At 47.7% G+C, this 17,883-nt stretch overlaps 2 protein-coding genes across 2 annotated transcripts; both read left to right on the top strand.

The window, feature by feature from the left end:
• Window positions 1–4,935: 4,935 nt before the first annotated feature.
• On the top strand, window positions 4,936–5,986 carry LOC115500119 (olfactory receptor 5C1). Its single transcript, XM_030294461.1, has one exon. It carries the CDS (start codon window positions 4,936–4,938, stop codon window positions 5,887–5,889), a length of 954 nt encoding a protein of 317 aa, XP_030150321.1. The 3' UTR covers window positions 5,890–5,986.
• Window positions 5,987–12,185: 6,199 nt separating this feature from the next.
• Window positions 12,186–13,225, top strand: LOC115500120 (olfactory receptor 1K1). The gene has a single exon (XM_030294462.1). It carries the CDS (start codon window positions 12,186–12,188, stop codon window positions 13,134–13,136), a length of 951 nt encoding a protein of 316 aa, XP_030150322.1. The 3' UTR covers window positions 13,137–13,225.
• Window positions 13,226–17,883: the final 4,658 nt, after the last annotated feature.

A 17,883-nucleotide genomic window follows, 5' to 3' on the forward strand; every position in this document is an offset into this window, starting at 1 on the left:
GCAGCAGAGGCAGGAAGGCTCCCTGCAGAAGGTGGTTACTGAGCTCGTTCTGCAACAAAAATAGTTTTTCCGAGAGAGGAGGAAGACGCCAGACATTTCAGGCAAGAGGAACAATGTCAAGTGTTAGAAGACCCACAAGAAGAATTTGCATTGGTGTGGATCATAAAGCATAATAAATAACATCGAGCCCAAAGAATGGATGGGGCAAGTGAGTCAAAGGGCCCCTCTCCTTGGGTAGCACAGTTGTCTTCTGCATACAGAGCCTGGGGACCCACTTAGCCAAACTTTTCCATCCTCCCTGGGCACCAAAGAGTGAGTCATCCCTGGCATTCCCCTGCCACCAGCTGTGGTATCTTTGAGAGTCCCCAAAGGATGTGGAGAGGGAGTCTCCATGGAGGCTAAGGACAGCAGAGAGGGAAGGACTCGGGAGGAAAACAGAAAGAGGCCATTATCCCAGGGCCCAAGAAGAGCATAAGTCCCCCTGTTCCTACATCGGAGTGGGGAACTCTCTGCTACCTGCCCCTGCCATTCTAACCCCAAAAGCTGGCTTGAGCTGCTCTGCTAGAAGATCTCCCCACTCCCCTCCACCTTGTAGGTATGTCCTAACAACCCAGTAACCACATGGAGAGTGGCTGGTGTCTGGACTAAGACATATCAAATGCCTGTGTGCTGAGGAGGGAGAAGCTAAGAACTAGGTCTTGCTAGAAAATGGCCAAGCCACATATTGAGAATTGCCAGACTTAAACGTGCATGAGTATAGCAGGGTCTGGAGAGAGAGGATGAGTCAGAACAAAGAGCTCAGCAGAGAGAAAGGAGCCAGCAGGGAAAGAAGCCTCCAGAAAGCTAGAATCTTCAGATGTCAGAGCTGAAAATGCTGTTCGATATGACCCAGGTCTTGCTACTTAAAGCACAGTGCCCGAACTAACAGCATCAGCATCAAGTGGGAGTTCATTAGAAACCACCCTCCTTCTTGGCAGGGTCTTCATTTCCCAAGATCCCTGGGTGGTTACTATGCACACTCAAGGTTGAGAAGCTCTGCTTCCCGGGGGGCCCAAATCATTCAGCACAGCAGAACCACCTGGAACATTTTTTTTTTTTTCAAGTACAGATTTCAGAGGCCTGCTCTACATCAACTGAGTCCCAATGTCTGGGCAGTGTGCACAGCCATATATTTTTACACAAAGCTTCACCACTAATTCTAATGACAGAAGTCCACAAGGTAGACTGGGAACCGCTGATCTGGCCCAATCGGCTCAATCTAAAGATGACAGGACTGGGGCATCTGGGTGACTCAGTTGGTTAAGCGTCCAACTCTTAATTTCGGCTCAGGTCATGATCTCATGGTCATGAGATTGAGTTCCACATCAGGATTCGTGGATCGAGTCCTTGCTTGGCAAGGAGCCTGCTTAGGATTTTCTCTCTCTCCCTCTCTCTTTGCCCCTCCCCTGCTCGCTCTCTCTCTCTCTCAAAATAAATAAACATTTTTTTAATTAAAAAAAATAAAGATGAGAGGACTGAGACAGGATAGTGGCCACCATAGGCTTGGGTAATCTATTAAGAGATCTAATTGGGGTCTCTGCCTGGAGACAAAGAAATTGGATGTGAAGCCAGATGTGAGTTTAAGCCCCAACTTTATCCCTTCATGGCTATGTATCTTGTAATGAATCCCCTCCATTCTTTGGAACTCAGTTTTCTTACCTTCAAGGAAAGATACCCTAGACTGTTCTCATGGGCAGTAAGGTGACAGAAATTAATGGAGAATTAATTCCATGTTTTGTGCATGTGCATGCACACACACATGCACGTGTGCAACCACACCACACACTCCATAATAGCTACATAACTGAAGTTTGGGGGATCCTTGCACTCAAAAATTTCAAAGCAACTTAAAAGTCCTGAAGCTTCATTGTCCTCACTTTACAGATGGAGAAATGGAGAGGCCCTTGAAGCAGGTCTGCTCCTCACTTTGTGAAGGTGAGTACTGTTTGTTTTCCAGGCAGGATGCAGAGACACACAAGGGGTTGACTACCAACTGGGTTCTGGATGCAGAACTTCAGCCAGTCAGCTGAGTTTGTTCATGGAAAACATGTGGTTTCTCTACCCCTAAAGGCTGTCTTACCTCCACCAGTGACCCCACTAAGAAGGATGGGAAGATCCCTAAAATTCTGTATCCCTAAGGATAGAGGGAAGAATTAGGCATAGTCCCAAATGCTTGATTAGGTGAGAGAGACAAACATTTAGGTAATTACAAAACAATGGAGTAGGGCTATTATAGAACTGGGGTTCCAGCATGAGTTTGGGCATTTTGGTGTTGAGATAAAGCTTCCTGGCAAAAAGTGACCCCGAATCTTAAAAGATAAGAAAGGTTAGTTCTGGATGTGTGGATGGGGCAAAAGTGAGGCAGCCTTCTGAGATGCCCCGGGGCTCTTTAGATGGGATCCCAGCTTTGTGTGGAACAATCAGCTGTATGGTTTATACACATACACATAACAATCATTTTGTGCTTTTTCATCCATCTGTATATTTTTCTGAAAATCATGTTTCACCTCAATATGTTTTTGAGATTTCTCCACATTGATATGTATGAGTTCAATCCATTCCTGTTTAACTCCCATGAGCCTGCTGGTAAACATTTAGGCTTGGTTAACGTTTGGCCATTACAAACAGTCCAGGAGTGCCTACACCGTTGTGCACATCTCCTTGTATACATGTGCGAGAGTTTTTGAAAGTAAACACCAAGAACAAGGATTACTAGGTGTTATGGACTGAATGTGTCCTCCCTGATGCATATGTGGAATACCTGATCCCCAGTGTATTTGGAAGTGGAGCCTTCGGGAGGTAATTAGGTTTAGATGATGTCATGAGGGTGAGGTCCTCATGATGGCATTAGTGCCCTTATCAGAAAAGGTCAGACGGCTTGCTCTCTATCTCTATCTGCCATGAAAGCAACCAGAAGCAAATCAGAAAGAGGGCCCCAACCAGAAGCCAACCACACTGGCACACTGGTCTCAGACTTCCCAGCCTCCAGAATCACAAGAAATAAATGTCTGTTGTTTGAGTCACCCAGTCTGTGGTTCTTTGTTACAGCATCCGCAGGAGACTAATACACTAGGGTATGTGCACAGTTGTGGGCCTTTAACTGCCATATTCTCCCTCAAATGTCCCAATTTATATTTCCACCAGTACGACCTCACCAACATGTGACGTCACGAAATTTGTTCATCCAAGCTATGCTTTGTAGGAAGAACTCTGTCCTCCCTACCAGGCACAAGTGGGTGCCAGAGGTCTAAGCTTCTCTCAGAGGAAGGAGAAAGAGCACTTACTCAGCCCCTGGCCCCATGCTGCACACCTAATGCCTCTTAGGACCCTCCAACAGCAATAGTCTGTTTTCTAATATACGAGGGGAAAACAGGCCAACGGAAGTGAAGTCACTTGCTCGGATTTACACACCCGAAAGTGGTGGACTCAAAACCAAGTCTACGTACTGCTTATGTTCATACTCTTTTCACTATTTTATACATTCAATCAAGTATTTATTGAGCGCCGGTTACACACCAGACCCTGGAGATACACAGACGAATTACAGAGCCATTCTTGGTATGTAGTAGTATCCAATAAATGTTGGTTGAATGAATATTGAATCAAGGAGCTCCAAGCCCACAGGAGAGACAGACACATAAAAAAGTATGTGCAGAGGCGCCTGGGTGGCGCAGTCGGTTAAGCGTCCGACTTCAGCCAGGTCACGATCTCGCGGTCCGGGAGTTCGAGCCCCGCGTCAGGCTCTGGGCTGATGGCTCAGAGCCTGGAGCCTGTTTCCGATTCTGTGTCTCCCTCTCTCTCTGCCCCTCCCCCGTTCATGCTCTGTCTCTCTCTGTCCCAAAAATAAATAAACGTTGAAAAAAAAAATTTAAAAAAAAAAAAAAAAGTATGTGCAATGGAAGGATGGCGTGATGGCATGCTGTGACAGATGGAAGCTCCAGGGCAAACAAGGGGGTATTTTCGTTTCCTTTCAGTGCATTAGGTAAGCCTTTTCATCGGAGGTCATCTTCACCAAACAGAGAAAGAGGAAATGCTTCCAGACGCAAGGAACAAGTGCAAAGACACGGGAGTGTGGAGCAGTGTTCTATTTTCTGGAAACTACACTATTTTCGATTGCCTGAAAGTTGCTTCCTTCCAGTATTGAGGCAAGGCATTAACTCAGTTCAGTTCATCAATACTTTGTGAAAATTCCTACTCTGTACCAGGCCCCGTGTGAGATAGATGCTTTACACACATTATCTCATTTAATCCTTGCACCATTTTTTCTCATTACACAGATGAGAAAATTGAGGCTCAGAGAGGTGAACAGCCTGGCCCTGGAATACATTCAAATCTTCTGTTCTTTCCACTCCTTGCTGTCTCCCCAAGATACCAGACCACTACTGTGCTCTCTCCACCCAGGTCCTACTCCAATGGAAAGATGTCCTTCCAGAACCTCAAGACCCATAGCTTGTGGCCCTTTGGGTCAGGAGACTCTGCTCATTTAATTGTCTCTTTTCCTCCTTGGGAAACTGGAGAGCAGAATGCATATTGAGTCATGGAATTTTCCATCCTTGGCCAGACACTATCACCCCACTCATCATTTGTTCATTCAACAAATATTTGTTCAGCACCTACTATGTGCCAGGCAATGTTCTCAGTACTGTGAATACAAAATTGAATAAGACAAACAAGATTTCTGCCCTCATGAAAGTTAAGTTGTAGTGACTCCTCAGAGTTAAAAACGAAGGTTTGGAGAGGTTATATGGCTTGTCCAAGGACACATAGCAATTTTATGACACAGGTAGGACTGAAGCCCAAGTCTGCCTGACTCCTGGTGCTTTCTCCTCCATGGTGGGCATAACCTTTCTCTTACATCCCTCTCGCTTTGCCTCTCCTTAGTCTCTGTCCAGCAGGATGACTGCAGAGAACTTCACGTGGGCCCCTGCTGAATTCATCCTCCTGGGCATCACGGATCGCTGGGACCTACGTGTGACCCTCTTCCTGATTTTCCTACCAGTCTACCTGGTGAGCCTGCTGGGAAACGTGGGCATGGTGCTGCTAATCCAAGTGGATGCCCGGCTCCACACACCTATGTACTTCTTCCTGGCCAACCTCTCCCTGCTGGACACCTGCTATTCCTCAGCCATCGCCCCCAAGATGCTGGTGGACTTACTGCTGCCCCACGCCACCATCCCTTACACGGCCTGTGCCCTCCAGATGTTTGTGTTCGCAGGGCTGGCTGATGCCGAGTGTTGCCTGTTGGCAGCGATGGCCTATGACCGCTACGTGGCCATCGGAAACCCTCTTCTCTACACAACAGCCATGTCGCAGCGTGTATGCCTGGCCTTGCTGGGAGCATCAGGCCTGGGCGGGGCAGTGAGTGCCATTGTCCACACGACTTTCACCTTCCGCCTGAATTTCTGCCGCTCCCGGGAGATCAACAGCTTCTTCTGTGATATCCCTCCACTGCTGGCCATCTCCTGCAATGACACCAGTCTCAATGAGCTCCTCCTCTTTGCCATCTGTGGCTTCATCCAGACAGCCACGGTGTTGGTTATTGTCGTGTCATATGGTTTCATTGCCGGGGCTGTGATTCGCATGCCCTCGGCTGAGGGCCGTCGGCGAGCAGCCTCTACCTGTGGCTCCCACCTCACGGCTGTAACCATGCTGTATGGGACACTCACTTTCATGTACCTGCGTCCCAGCTCCAGCTATGCCCTGGACACTGACAAGATGGCATCCGTGTTCTACACTCTTGTCATCCCAGCTCTCAACCCTCTCATCTACAGCCTCCGCAACAAGGAGGTCAAGGAGGCAGTCAGAAGAACCTGGAGCCGATTCCGCCGTCCAGGTCCGGAGCACGAATGAGAAGTCTGAGGAGCTTGGTTGGGACTATGACAAGATAAGAGGACAGTTTCTGGCCCCTGCCACTCTGGGCAAAGATAGATGAACTTGTGGCTTGGGTGTCTCTTGTCATTGTTTAAGGGACTGGAAAGGGGGAGAAAAGGAAGCTTTACAGCCAGGAGGCAAGAATCTCCCTAGGGGGTTAATCTAGAACTAGATCAGGTTCTAGATTAACATTAACAAGATCAGGTTCATGTGGCTGTTGAGCTCTCTTAGGTTCCTCAGTGTTCACAACTTGAGTCCCTAGAGATTACCAGGTGAACTTATTGGATGCATTTGCCACTTGCACTTCTAGAAGGCTGATTCCCAGACACACCAGGTAAAAACTGTGTTGCCTCCAAGTGTTCCTAGATTCTTGTCCTTTTAATGTTCTTCATGAGCAGTGAGTCTGCTGTTGGCCTCTTTGACCCCAAGAGAGCATCTTCAGATGCTCATGCCAAAGTATGGTACTGAATCTGGTGAGATACCCCCTCCCTACTGGCCTCTGTATTCCAACTCTCAGGGAAGTGGCTGAACAGCACAGGAACAAACACAAGCTCATTCCTAAAATCCCAACAGTTAGGTTAGAATCTGGCTTCCAATCAGATTTGTGACACAGGTAGGACTGAAGTCACTTTAGTTCAGACATATGATGAAGTTAGGAAAGAGTCAGAATTACCAGTGTGGTTAGAATAGAGTTAGGATTAGGGTTCTGATTGTGTCTAAGACTTTGATTAGGGTAAGGATAGACCCAGAGGTAGGTTTGGAATTTAAAAGCAATCAGAGAAATCTAGGATTGAATTAAAGTTACATACATTATAGGATTTGGGTTGATTTTCATTAGTAGTAGGTTTGGCATAAATTTAGGAGTCAGAGTCTGAATAAACTTGAGCTCTTATTAGAAATTGTTAAGGATTGGGGCACCTGGGTGGCTCAGTCGGTTGAGCGTCTGACTCTTGATCTCAGCTCAGGTCCTGATCTCAGGGTTATGAGTTCAAGCCCTGCATTGGGCTCCACACTGGGCATTGAGCCTACTTTAAAGAGAGAGAGAGAGAGAGAGAGAGAGAGAGAGAGAAAATGGTTGAGAGTTAGTTTTGGAGTATAAGACTAATTAATATTGGAGTTCAGGTTTCATTTTTATTGCTAGATTACATTTGGGTTAGAGTCTGTATCAAAAGATCTGTTAGATAAGTTGATATGCAAATAAGATTTGTGATAAATTTAAGTCACGGTCTAAAGTTATTATTGCAGTTAATCTAGGCTCAGAACTAAAGGAGAGTTAGACATGAGAAGAGTATTTTATCAAATTGACATGTCTTGGGTCTTAATTCAAGATTTATTTAGGGTTATAGATAATGATTCATGTTTCCTAAAGTTTAGAGGTAGGTACAAGATGGTTATTGGTGTGCTTAAATTTCATTCAGGGTTATGAGCCTACTCTGATTAGCATGTGGTCCAGTACGGTAGACTGCTTTATGTTTGGCTTACAACATCCAAAAGCAGAATCAGGGGTAAGAGAGGGAATGCCATGACCCTCCTGGGTAACAACAATGCTCTCAGCCTGAAGTCACGCTAGAACCTTCTGACCCAACGCTCTTGGGATTTTCTTCCACCCAGAGTTCACGGTTTTGACAGATTTTGTCTCCTTGACTCATGACTCATGACTCATACATGACTCAGGTACATATGGGCAAGGCCCAAGGCACTGTGTTCTTCCTGGGAAGTCCCTGAATGCAGAGAAGCAGGACAGGAGGGGACCCGAAGAGTTAGGGCAGGAGCTGAGGAGAGGTGAAGCATGGCCAGAGCTAATGTCATCTCCACCTGATCTCTCCTCCATTTCCCCTGATTTAGCTGAGATGAGGCCAGGAGTGTTGAAGTATGGGGCTCAAACTCTAATAGGCTCCCCACAGATTCTCTTCCTTGAGCCCCAGCCAGGGGCCAACCTCACCACACCAACTTCCCTTCAAGGAGAAATCAGCCACCAGGCACCGAGATTGCAAGAAGACAGAAGGTTCAGCCCGGCTCGTTGGGAATGTGGCACTCCTTGATATCAGGACCAGGGTACCCTCTCTCTCGGTAACTGTGGTCTTCTTGGTGGGGGCGGGGGGTCCCAGTCTGATAGACAGAGGGATATGCACAAAACTGTCTCCTCATATCTTAGAGAATTTTATAGGTTTCTTGACAGGATCATCAACTCGTCCTGGTTTGCCCAGAGCTGTCCTGGTTTTAAAACACCAAGTTCTTTGAGCACCTGCCCCAGTGCTGGGAAAACCAGAGCAGTTGGTCACCTTATTTTCTGATGAGCCTGCATCTTGAGCGCGGAGGGTACAATATCCCAAATCAGCACCTTGTGACAAAGGTTCACGTAAATTAAAACAGCTTCTTCCATCACGAGCTTTTACGATCCTTCTCCAGCTCTTACCTCCTATCCCACCTCCTATTCTAACAGTTGTTACCTCACTGTAACAACTCACGTGCCATGACAACGGTCGGAGGCATTATCAGAAAAGTTGGCAGCCTCCAAGAATGTGAATTTTGTCCACAATTCAATAATGTCTATACTTAAAAGACCCCCTCAGTGGTCTTTTCTTCCTTTTGCAGGTTCTCGGGCTCTCGTGACACATACAGCCGCCACCACGATCAGGGAAGTTTCCAGAAGCATCTGGCCCCGTCCACTGCCGTGGCCCCACAGGATGTCCATGTTTCGCAGCAGTGGAACAACCAAATGCAATAATTACATAAATCCTACACATTACCATGAAGTTGCAGGCTACTATGCTGGGCCTATTTGATAGATAAGAAAACAAACAAGAGAGAAGGGAAAGGAGTGGAAGGCAGTAACAGAGCCCACTCTGGAGGGTAAGGGAAGAGACACAGATCCTCAACCCCAGAGTGAATGTCCGGTAAAGCTCCCCAGTTGCTGATAAAGCATTCCCCTTTAAACCTCCTTCAACGCCATTTACCAAGATAAGCAGTCAGGACAAGAGCAGGCTTGAGGTGGGGAAAACTGGGGGCCTGATTTAGGGCACTTACTGCACAAGGTGAGGTGGGCCCTGAAGCATGGGTGGAAATTGGCAAAGGAGCGTTCCATGGGGGAAGGACAAACGGACACAAAGACATGGCAAACGAAACAAGCCCAGCGTGTGCGGGAGACTTTAGGGATACCAATGTAACCGGCTTGAGAGGAATGTATTAGAAAAGAAGCAGAGGGGAGTATGAAGATTGAGGGTCTGGGAATGATATCCATGGGTGAGATATCACATAGGGAACATGGACTTTATTTAATAGGCAATAGGGAACCATGGAGTGTTCTTATGTTCCAAACCACCCTTTATGGTTGTTCTGACACCCAGCCATGCCAAGCCATTCCCACCTGGAATGCTGCACACAACATCGTTCCCTTATGTCACAATACACACTCCCTCCCAACACAGACCCAATCCCCGATGGGAAACAGGCATGCACAAAGAAACACTTTCATAGGTATGGCCACCCACACGGACACAGATGTAGCTGCCACACTCAGACACGCACTCAAGCCCGTGACATATTTGGCTGCATAGAGACACAGTCTGTCTCCACACCCCGGCATACAATCCTACACACACACACACACACACACACACACACACACACACACAGCCACACATACTGCCAGTCACCAGAGGCACAACCCTCCTGTACTCCTACACTTCCTGCAAGAAGCCACAGCTGAGAGGACAGGCGGGTTGGCCCCAGAAGCTAATGCGGTAAACCCTGGGCTCCCCTGCCCCTGCCCCCATTCACTCTGCTTGGGGTTCAGGAATCAGCCTGACCCTTGCTTCTGGCCTTCACAAGACAGGGGCTGAGGGCCAGCAACCTCACCACACGAGCTTCTGAATGTCCCTCGAGGGCGAGGCGACGCCAAGCACCCTTTCTGCCATCAAATTGGACCCTGGAGAGGAAGAATAAGGAATCCCAGAGCTGAGCTGCCTCCTGCCCCAGGGATGAGGGCCAAGCGAAGGGGTGGGGTTGCCTCTGGGGCTAAGGTGTTCCCGAGGCCCCCAACCCCGTAAGTTGTGGCTAACAACTCCCTCCTCCGACGCTCCGGGACAGACTACACCTGGCCCCCACTGCTGTTCCCTCCTGCGATGCGAAGAGGCCAGAGGGTACACTTGGGGCAAAAGGCCAGACTGGAAAGCGTGCACGAGACACATGTGTGCTGTTTGTGTGAGGCTATGATTGTGCAGTACCGTCACCGTTCACTGTATCATTGGGGGGCTGGGGCAGCGTGTACGTGGATGTGCCCCTCCAGGGTGGTGCATCTCTGCCGTGGCCCATCATGAGCTTAGGTGAGTGTGGCCATGTGCGTGAAAGCGGGAGGCTGCGGGCCCCTGAGGCTGTGCATGAGAATGTGATGGATGAGGGGATCAGGAGCGATAGCACGTGCATAAACACGCTCTGGTAGAGTGCTTACACAGGTAAGTGGTCAGTGAAAGCACAAACGTGTGGAGGGTCCCAGTAGCCGTGTGTTGCTGCTGTAAGCTTCCATGAGCAGGAGTATGTGAATGATCATCACTCTCTTAGCCCCAGTGCCATTTTGTGACTGCATTTGACAATCCGTTTATGTGTATGATGATTTGAGTCCATGGGTCATGTGGTTTTATTTGTCTGCTTACTTATGTGTGATGTGCGTGCTGGGTCCACATTTCTGCGTGTGATTGATTGTGCCTGTGTATTTGCAGAGACCAGCTTGAGGCTGCACACATCTGCAAGCCTGTGCGGGTGTGTCTGTGATTGTATATGAATATTCCTGCAAACAGCTCAGTGCATTTTCATGTTCACTGGGACCCATGAAGACGGGGGCCAGAACAGGTCCAGTTTTTAGAAGTCATTTTACAAAGAACTGCCCCCCCCCCCCCGCCCCCACCTCCCACCGCCAATCCGACTCTCCATCCACCCTGATCCTCTCATTCTCCTGGAAGGTGGGATGTGATTGGGAGTTTGAAAACACACTCAACAGGGAGCCAAGGTCAGAGGATTCTTCTTACCCAAAGGAGGAAGAAAAGGAAGACACTAGGGTAGGGAGGGCCTTGGTGTAATTTTTTATTTATTTGTGATAGAGAAGGACACAGGAAAAAATCATTAAGAGATCATTCCCCTGCAGGGTTGGCCTCTGCAAAGCCTCCAGCAAACCAGTGTCCTAAAACCCCTCTCCTTTTAAGACCCCCTCTTGGAGAATTGTCCAAGATTTCTGCTGTGAGAATCAGACAGGCGGGAAAGAATGGAAGATCTTAAAACAAGTGGCCAGTGTCCTTAGGAGTCAAGTCCCTGCATCTGCCAAGTGCATTTATCTGTCTGGACAAGTTTCTCACAGAGAGTTGTGCATTTGCTTGCTTCCCAAAAAGTGTTTGATTTCACGGGGATAGTTCGCTAGGTATCTGGGGAGTCATCCAGATTCTTTGGTTGTTTTTTGTTTTTTGTTTTTTGTTTTTTTTGCTAAGTCTGAAAATATCTTTATTCTTCTCTCACGCTTGATTATTATTTCGGTTAAGTATGGAATTCTAGGTTCAAAATATTTTTTTCCCTTCAGAATCTGAAGATATTGCTCAACTGTGTTCTACCATCTCCTGTCGATGAAACACTTGATGGCAGACTGTTATCTGAATATCATTAGACCCTTGGGCTCCACGCGCTCGGAGGTATTGGGCTCTGCTCTTTATCCTCAGGGTTCTAAAATGTCACAACTTGTGTTTAGGTATTTGGAGTTATGTTTCCATATAAAACATGTGCCCTTCAGATTTGGGATTTTTATTTCTTTCATGTGTACCTCCCTTCCATCTTGTTTTGTTCTATTTCCCCCCATTCCTACTTTCCTGAAATAAGTGCCTGGGGGTCAGATCTCTTACCTGCTGTATTGATTGCCTCTCTATCTTTTCTTCTGTATTTTCTTCCTTCTCCAGGCTCCATCCTGGGCAATATCTTTTGTTCTGTTTTTTGCTTACAATCACAAAGCATCAAAGTTGGAAGCAGCCTGGAAGATCACCTGGTTCAGCTCCCTTATTTTACAGATGGGAAACCTAGGGCCAGAAAGGAAGAAGGTTCAGGGCGGTCACACGACTTGCCCACTGTCACACCTGTGTGTAACACCAGGGCTGTCTGACTCCGTACCCACAATTTTCCCCATTGACAGGAAGCCTTGAGCAATTTAGCCACCCTTCACCCTTTTCCTTTGACGCTGGGGAGATGACCCGTCAGTAAAAAGGAACCCCTGGGGTCTTAGGTGAAGAACCAGCCCGGCCATGGATGCTACCAATGAGTCTTCAGAGGGAGCGCCATTCATCCTGCTGGGACTGACAACAAGTCCTGAACAGCGGCGGCCTCTCTTTGGGTTATTCTTGGTCCTGTACGTAGCAGGCATTCTGGGTAATGGACTCATCGTGGCTGCCATACGGGCCAGTCCAGCCCTTCGTGCACCCATGTACTTCCTGCTGGCCCATCTGTCCTTTGCTGACCTCTGCTTTACCTCCGTCACTGTACCCAAGATGTTGGCCAACTTGTTGGCCCACGACCGCTCCATCTCCGTGGCTGGCTGTCTGACCCAGATGTACTTCTTCTTTGCCCTGGGTGTAACCGATAGCTGTCTCCTGGCCGCCATGGCCTATGACCGCTATGTGGCCATCCGCCACCCCCTCCACTATGCCACAACGATGTCCCGGGCCGTGTGCAAAGCCCTGGTGGGGACCGCATGGCTGGTGTCCCACGTCCACTCCCTCCTGCATATCCTGCTTATGGCCCGCCTGTCCTTCTGTGCCTCCCACCATGTACCCCACTTCTTCTGTGACCACCAGCCTCTCTTAAGGCTCTCGTGCTCTGACACCCGCCACATCCAGCTGCTCATCTTCACTGAGGGTGCCGCGGTGGTGGTCACTCCCTTCCTGCTCATCCTTGCCTCCTACGGGGCCATTGCAGCTGCGGTGCTCCGGCTGCCATCAGCCTCTGGGAGGCTCCGGGCTGTGTCTACCTGTGGCTCCCACCTGGCAGTGGTGAGCCTCTTCTATGGGACAGTCATTGCAGTGTACTTCCAGCCCACATCTCGGTACGAGGCAGAGCGGGGCCGTGTGGCCACTGTCATGTACACTGTAGTCACCCCCATGCTAAACCCTGTGATCTACAGCCTCCGGAACCGTGACGTGCAGGGGGCACTCCGAGCCCTCTTCACCGGAAGGAGGATCTCAGCTGGCGACTCCTAAGGCCTGGACCTCACCGAGCACAGGCTACATCACCCACGGTGACAACTCATGAATGTGATCATCTGTTCTATGCTTTTTTCCAAACTCACAATAACAGCTATCACTTTCCAGGCACCCGCACCGTGAGGCAGAGCTTTGCCCGATCTTACGTTATTCCCACAAAAACCAGGGAAGCGGTTGTTATGATCCCGTTTCATAGAGGAGGAAACCGGATTCAAAGAGAAGAGCTGACTTTCCCAAGCTTACATAATTTTTAGGTGGCAGAGCTTGGACCCTTTCTGCCACATCATTCCCTCTTCCAACATTCACTCCCAGGCACTTAGGGAGTCCACTATCATTTTCTGAGGACCTAAAGCTATACGGGAAGGTGCATACCCTCAGGTCTTGCTCTGGGGGATTGGCACTTTATTTTTCCATCCCATCACCAGGTGTTCTCAAATAAATGACTTCTCGACTGCCTGGGACATGGATAGAAGTTCACAGGCCATGTGTCAAGGGTTGACCTCTCCCAGTGAACACAGTCTGGCACATAGGAGGCACTCTGCACACCTGAGATGAATAAATGTTTGTACGTTTATGCTAATAAGCCTTTAGAAGCTGTCCATACTTTAAATTCTTTGTTCTCATACTTGTTTACTATGATGCCACCTGTTGGGCTACATCTGGAATCCTGTAGAAGGAGCATGCAGTGGGCATGCACTATAAATAAATTAATTAAATGAAGCAAAGCAGGAAAGAAAGGATGGGACACAGGCATCAGGGACAGATGGAAGAGGTAGTTTTTATCAGGTGCTAGCCCTTGATTTATTTTTACCCACACAAAGCATGGGTATTCTAATTGCCACTTTATGAAATTGAGGCTCAAAGATGGTGGGCTAGTCGGTAGCAGAATCAGAACAAGTCCTTTTGCTATGAGTCGCTCAGGTGTATTTTCACTGGGCCCCATGGAATCCAGACCCCAGATTTGGAAGAACTTACAAGAAGAAACCCCAGACCAGGGCAGGCACACTGGCTCAGGTGAGGACACATCTGGGGTCAGAAAGGCTTCCTGGTATGTCCAGTCTTTTACCAAATAGGTCTCTCTTTTATGCCTATGTCTCTCCAAGAAATCCACACCCATTCCCCCACTCCCTTCCTTCCGGCCCCTGCCCTTCCAGGGAGGTGGAGAGCTATAGCAGTCCCGGCCTTTCCAGGCCCTTTCCAGCTCCCACTAACAAACCTGTCACCACCCAGTCCTAGAACTCCTATGCTCTGCTGTTTAGATCTAAATGGGAATTCAACGATCTTTAGACCATCAGTTTAGGCAAAACAAAACAAAACAAAGTGAAAACCAAAAAAAACAAAAACAACCCTCTTTTTTTCTAATAAAACCTTACACAGAAACATCATATAGAAAACAGAAGGAAGGGGCGCCTGGGTGGCTCAGTGGGTTGGTTAAGTGTCCGACTTTCACTCAGGTCGTAATTTTGTGGTTTGTGAGTTCGAGCCCCACATCAGACTCCCTGCTATCACACAGAGCCACTTCAGATCCTCTGTCCTCCTCTCTGCCCCTTCCCTGCTTGCACTCTCTCTGTCTCTCTCAAGAATAAATAAACATTAAAAAAAAAAACAAACAAGGGGGGTGGAGCCACAGGGTATAAGTGAGGTGAGAGTCAAAGGCACCTTCTCAGCCTCCTTGATGCCCCTCCTCCACCTCCCTGAGGGGACGCTGATCTAATCAACCCCTTCGTTTGATAAACTGGGGACATGAGGTCCAGAGTGGTTAAGGGACCTGCCCAAGTCCACACACACTTGTTCAGCCCACCAAAACCTGCAATGATACTGAAGCCATCCTTTCCTATCCCGCCCAGTCCCCAGGCTGCCTGCTCCTGCTGTGAGGCCAGATCCTGGCTACTCTACAGATAGACTGTCCCTTGTTTCACAACCCACTTCCTCCCTGTGCCTCGTCTAAAGCTTCACAAACATACTGGTCACGATGCTCATCAGCCATTCCACACGGGCACCATCAGCCCTACCTTAGGGACCTGGCTAGGTGTCATGAGGGACTTGGACACATTCTATGAGCTGACCAGGAGGGACCCTGCCTGAGTTCTCTCTGTGTCTCTAGAACCTGGCACAGAGACTATGCGTGTGATATGCTGCTGCTTTGTCTGTCTCCTGGTCCTCTCCCAGGTGATGTTTCTGCATAAGGGGACGCAGTGGGGGTTGGGAGACTGCCAGTGCTTCCCTCTTCTGGGCCACCAGCCGTGCCCTCGTCATCCTGCTCAGATGTCATTCCAAAGAGCTGGCTGCACCCTGGAAGAGTGTTCTACTTCCAGACCCCCAGTAAGACAGGCAAGAGACGGAAATAGTGGTCATGCAAATAGCTTCAGTCACCAGGCATTTGGGTCCGTGGGCCCCATTCTCAGCCCACCCCCACCTAGATACGGCCCCGTGTTTTACTTCAGGTAGACCTAGCGGCTGACACTGACCTGGAGACAGGAAGATAAATCCTTCCCCCATCTCCAGAAAGACTGCAAAGGTGTTCATATATATAATATATATAGTATATCATATATATATAATTACATAGCATAATTATATATATAGTATATATACTATATATATATTATATATATATATATACTATATATATTAGTATAATATAGTATATTATACTATATTATATATATATAGTATATATATATATAAAATATAATATATATATTATACTAATATATATACTATATATATTATACTGTATATATACTGTATATATAATTATACATATATATTATACTGTATATACTGTATATATATTATACTGTATATATTATATATTATACTGTATATATATTATATTATATTATACTGTATATATAATTATACATATATATATATACTTTTTTTTTAAGTTTATTTATTTTTGAGAGAGACAGAAAGAGTGCAAGCAGGGAAGGGGCAGAGACGGAGGAGGACAGAGGATCCGAAGCAGGCTCTGGGCTGACAGCAGAGAGTCCCATGCAGGGCTCGAACTCACAAACCACGAAATCATGACCTGAGCAGAAGTTGGATGCTTAACTGACTGAGCCACCCAGGTGCTCCTGCAAAGGAGTTCTTAAAGCCACTGAAGAAGTTTCTCTTGGATCTTTTTCACATGAAACATAAAGAGACCAATTTTGAACACCCTAAGTAAAATAAGCATATGCAAATGCTTATTTTGTTTGTTTCTAGGCTGTTTCCTCCGAAGAGCCTCTGCTTATCCAGGTGAGGCTGCTGCTGTAGGTCAAGGGGGTTTGCAGTCTGTCTTCAGAAAGCCTTTATGTGGCACACAGAAGCCTGCTTCTTACCCACCATATTTCTCAGGTTACCCTGAAATGATTTCCGGCCCTTTCAAAATCAATCTAGCCCACCCTCCCAGCAGCAATATCTGCAACTTTTCAGTTTATTCAAAATAACACGCAGCACTATGACCCACCTCAACCTGAAAAAATAATTAATTGCATTTCAAGAAAAGAATTTGAGTCTGCCTCTACTCCCTCCTTTCTAATATAACCTTCACGCATTACAAAGTAAGGCGGGCTTGGTCTCAAAGGTGTGGCATCTGGAGAGATCTCAGTAGTGAAGGAGGCTCGAATCCTAAATCGTAAACTGATTACTCCTTCCAGGGGTACAAAGGAGATTTCTAACAGCCTATGTGATTTCTATCAAACTATGTATCCTTTCAAGCAGCGTGGCCACCAGGAAAATGCAACCATTACACCTGAAAATAAAAACACAAAGACGCTGTCTCAATGCACATACGACTGCTTTAAAATACTTGGAATCGATCAATATTCCAAGAAGGTGAACGGGCAAGAGCCTAGCTCAGCTTGTTCGCATCTCTTTCCTTTTGTTCCCTCCACTCGCTTCACCCTTATGTGCCGGTCCTGTTTTTTCAGTCGCTTGATCCTACTTCCTTCCCTTGCCTGCTCTCTTCTCTCTCTCTTACTGTCACTTACTGGGCGCCAGGGCTGTGCACGCAGTTCTCACACTCACATACACAATGGCAGTGTGGATTGGGATCCAAGCCAGACAGAGGTACCAAGTGCTACAGCAGCATCAAAGAGAAAGCGATGACTTGAGATCAGGAGTGAAAGAAGAGCTGAGGAAATTCATGGAGGAATCTGGCCAATTACATCAATGGCCCCAGTTCACCCATCACTGAATCCACACCCTCGGCCACATAACGTTGCCCTCCGTGACTCTGGGTTCAACCACGCACCTGGCTTTGTCGATGGAATATTAGGACGCATGATACAGGCACGAAAAGAAGATATGATATTGGGCTTGTTCTCTTGTGTTTCTTTCATTGCCCTGAGAAGGACATGCCCGGTGGCCCACTGGTGGCAAGAGAAGGATGAGAGACACATGGAGCAGAGCTGCTCCAGCCAAGGTGACCCTGGCAAACCCAGCCTAGAGCAGAGCCCCCACCTGACCTGCAGATGGCAAGAGAAGCCCCGCCCAATCAGCCAGGACCCAGCTGTCCCAAAGACGCGGGAGTGAAAATAAATGACTCCCGTTTTAAGGCACTGAGTTTCTGGGTGATGTGTTCCATAGCAAACTGATGAAGCTCCCAGAACTATTTCTGATATTTGCCTTTTTCTCCAACACAGCATGTCCCAGTCCCTTCAATATCCTGAGGATTGACCTACCAAGGCATACTTGCTTTCTCTGCTTGCTTTTGGGGACCGATACTCTTGTTCTGAGTATGAATCCACTGAGGATT

Source organism: Lynx canadensis, chromosome D4 (assembly GCF_007474595.2).
Source record: "Lynx canadensis isolate LIC74 chromosome D4, mLynCan4.pri.v2, whole genome shotgun sequence".
Lineage (NCBI taxonomy): Eukaryota > Metazoa > Chordata > Mammalia > Carnivora > Felidae > Lynx > Lynx canadensis.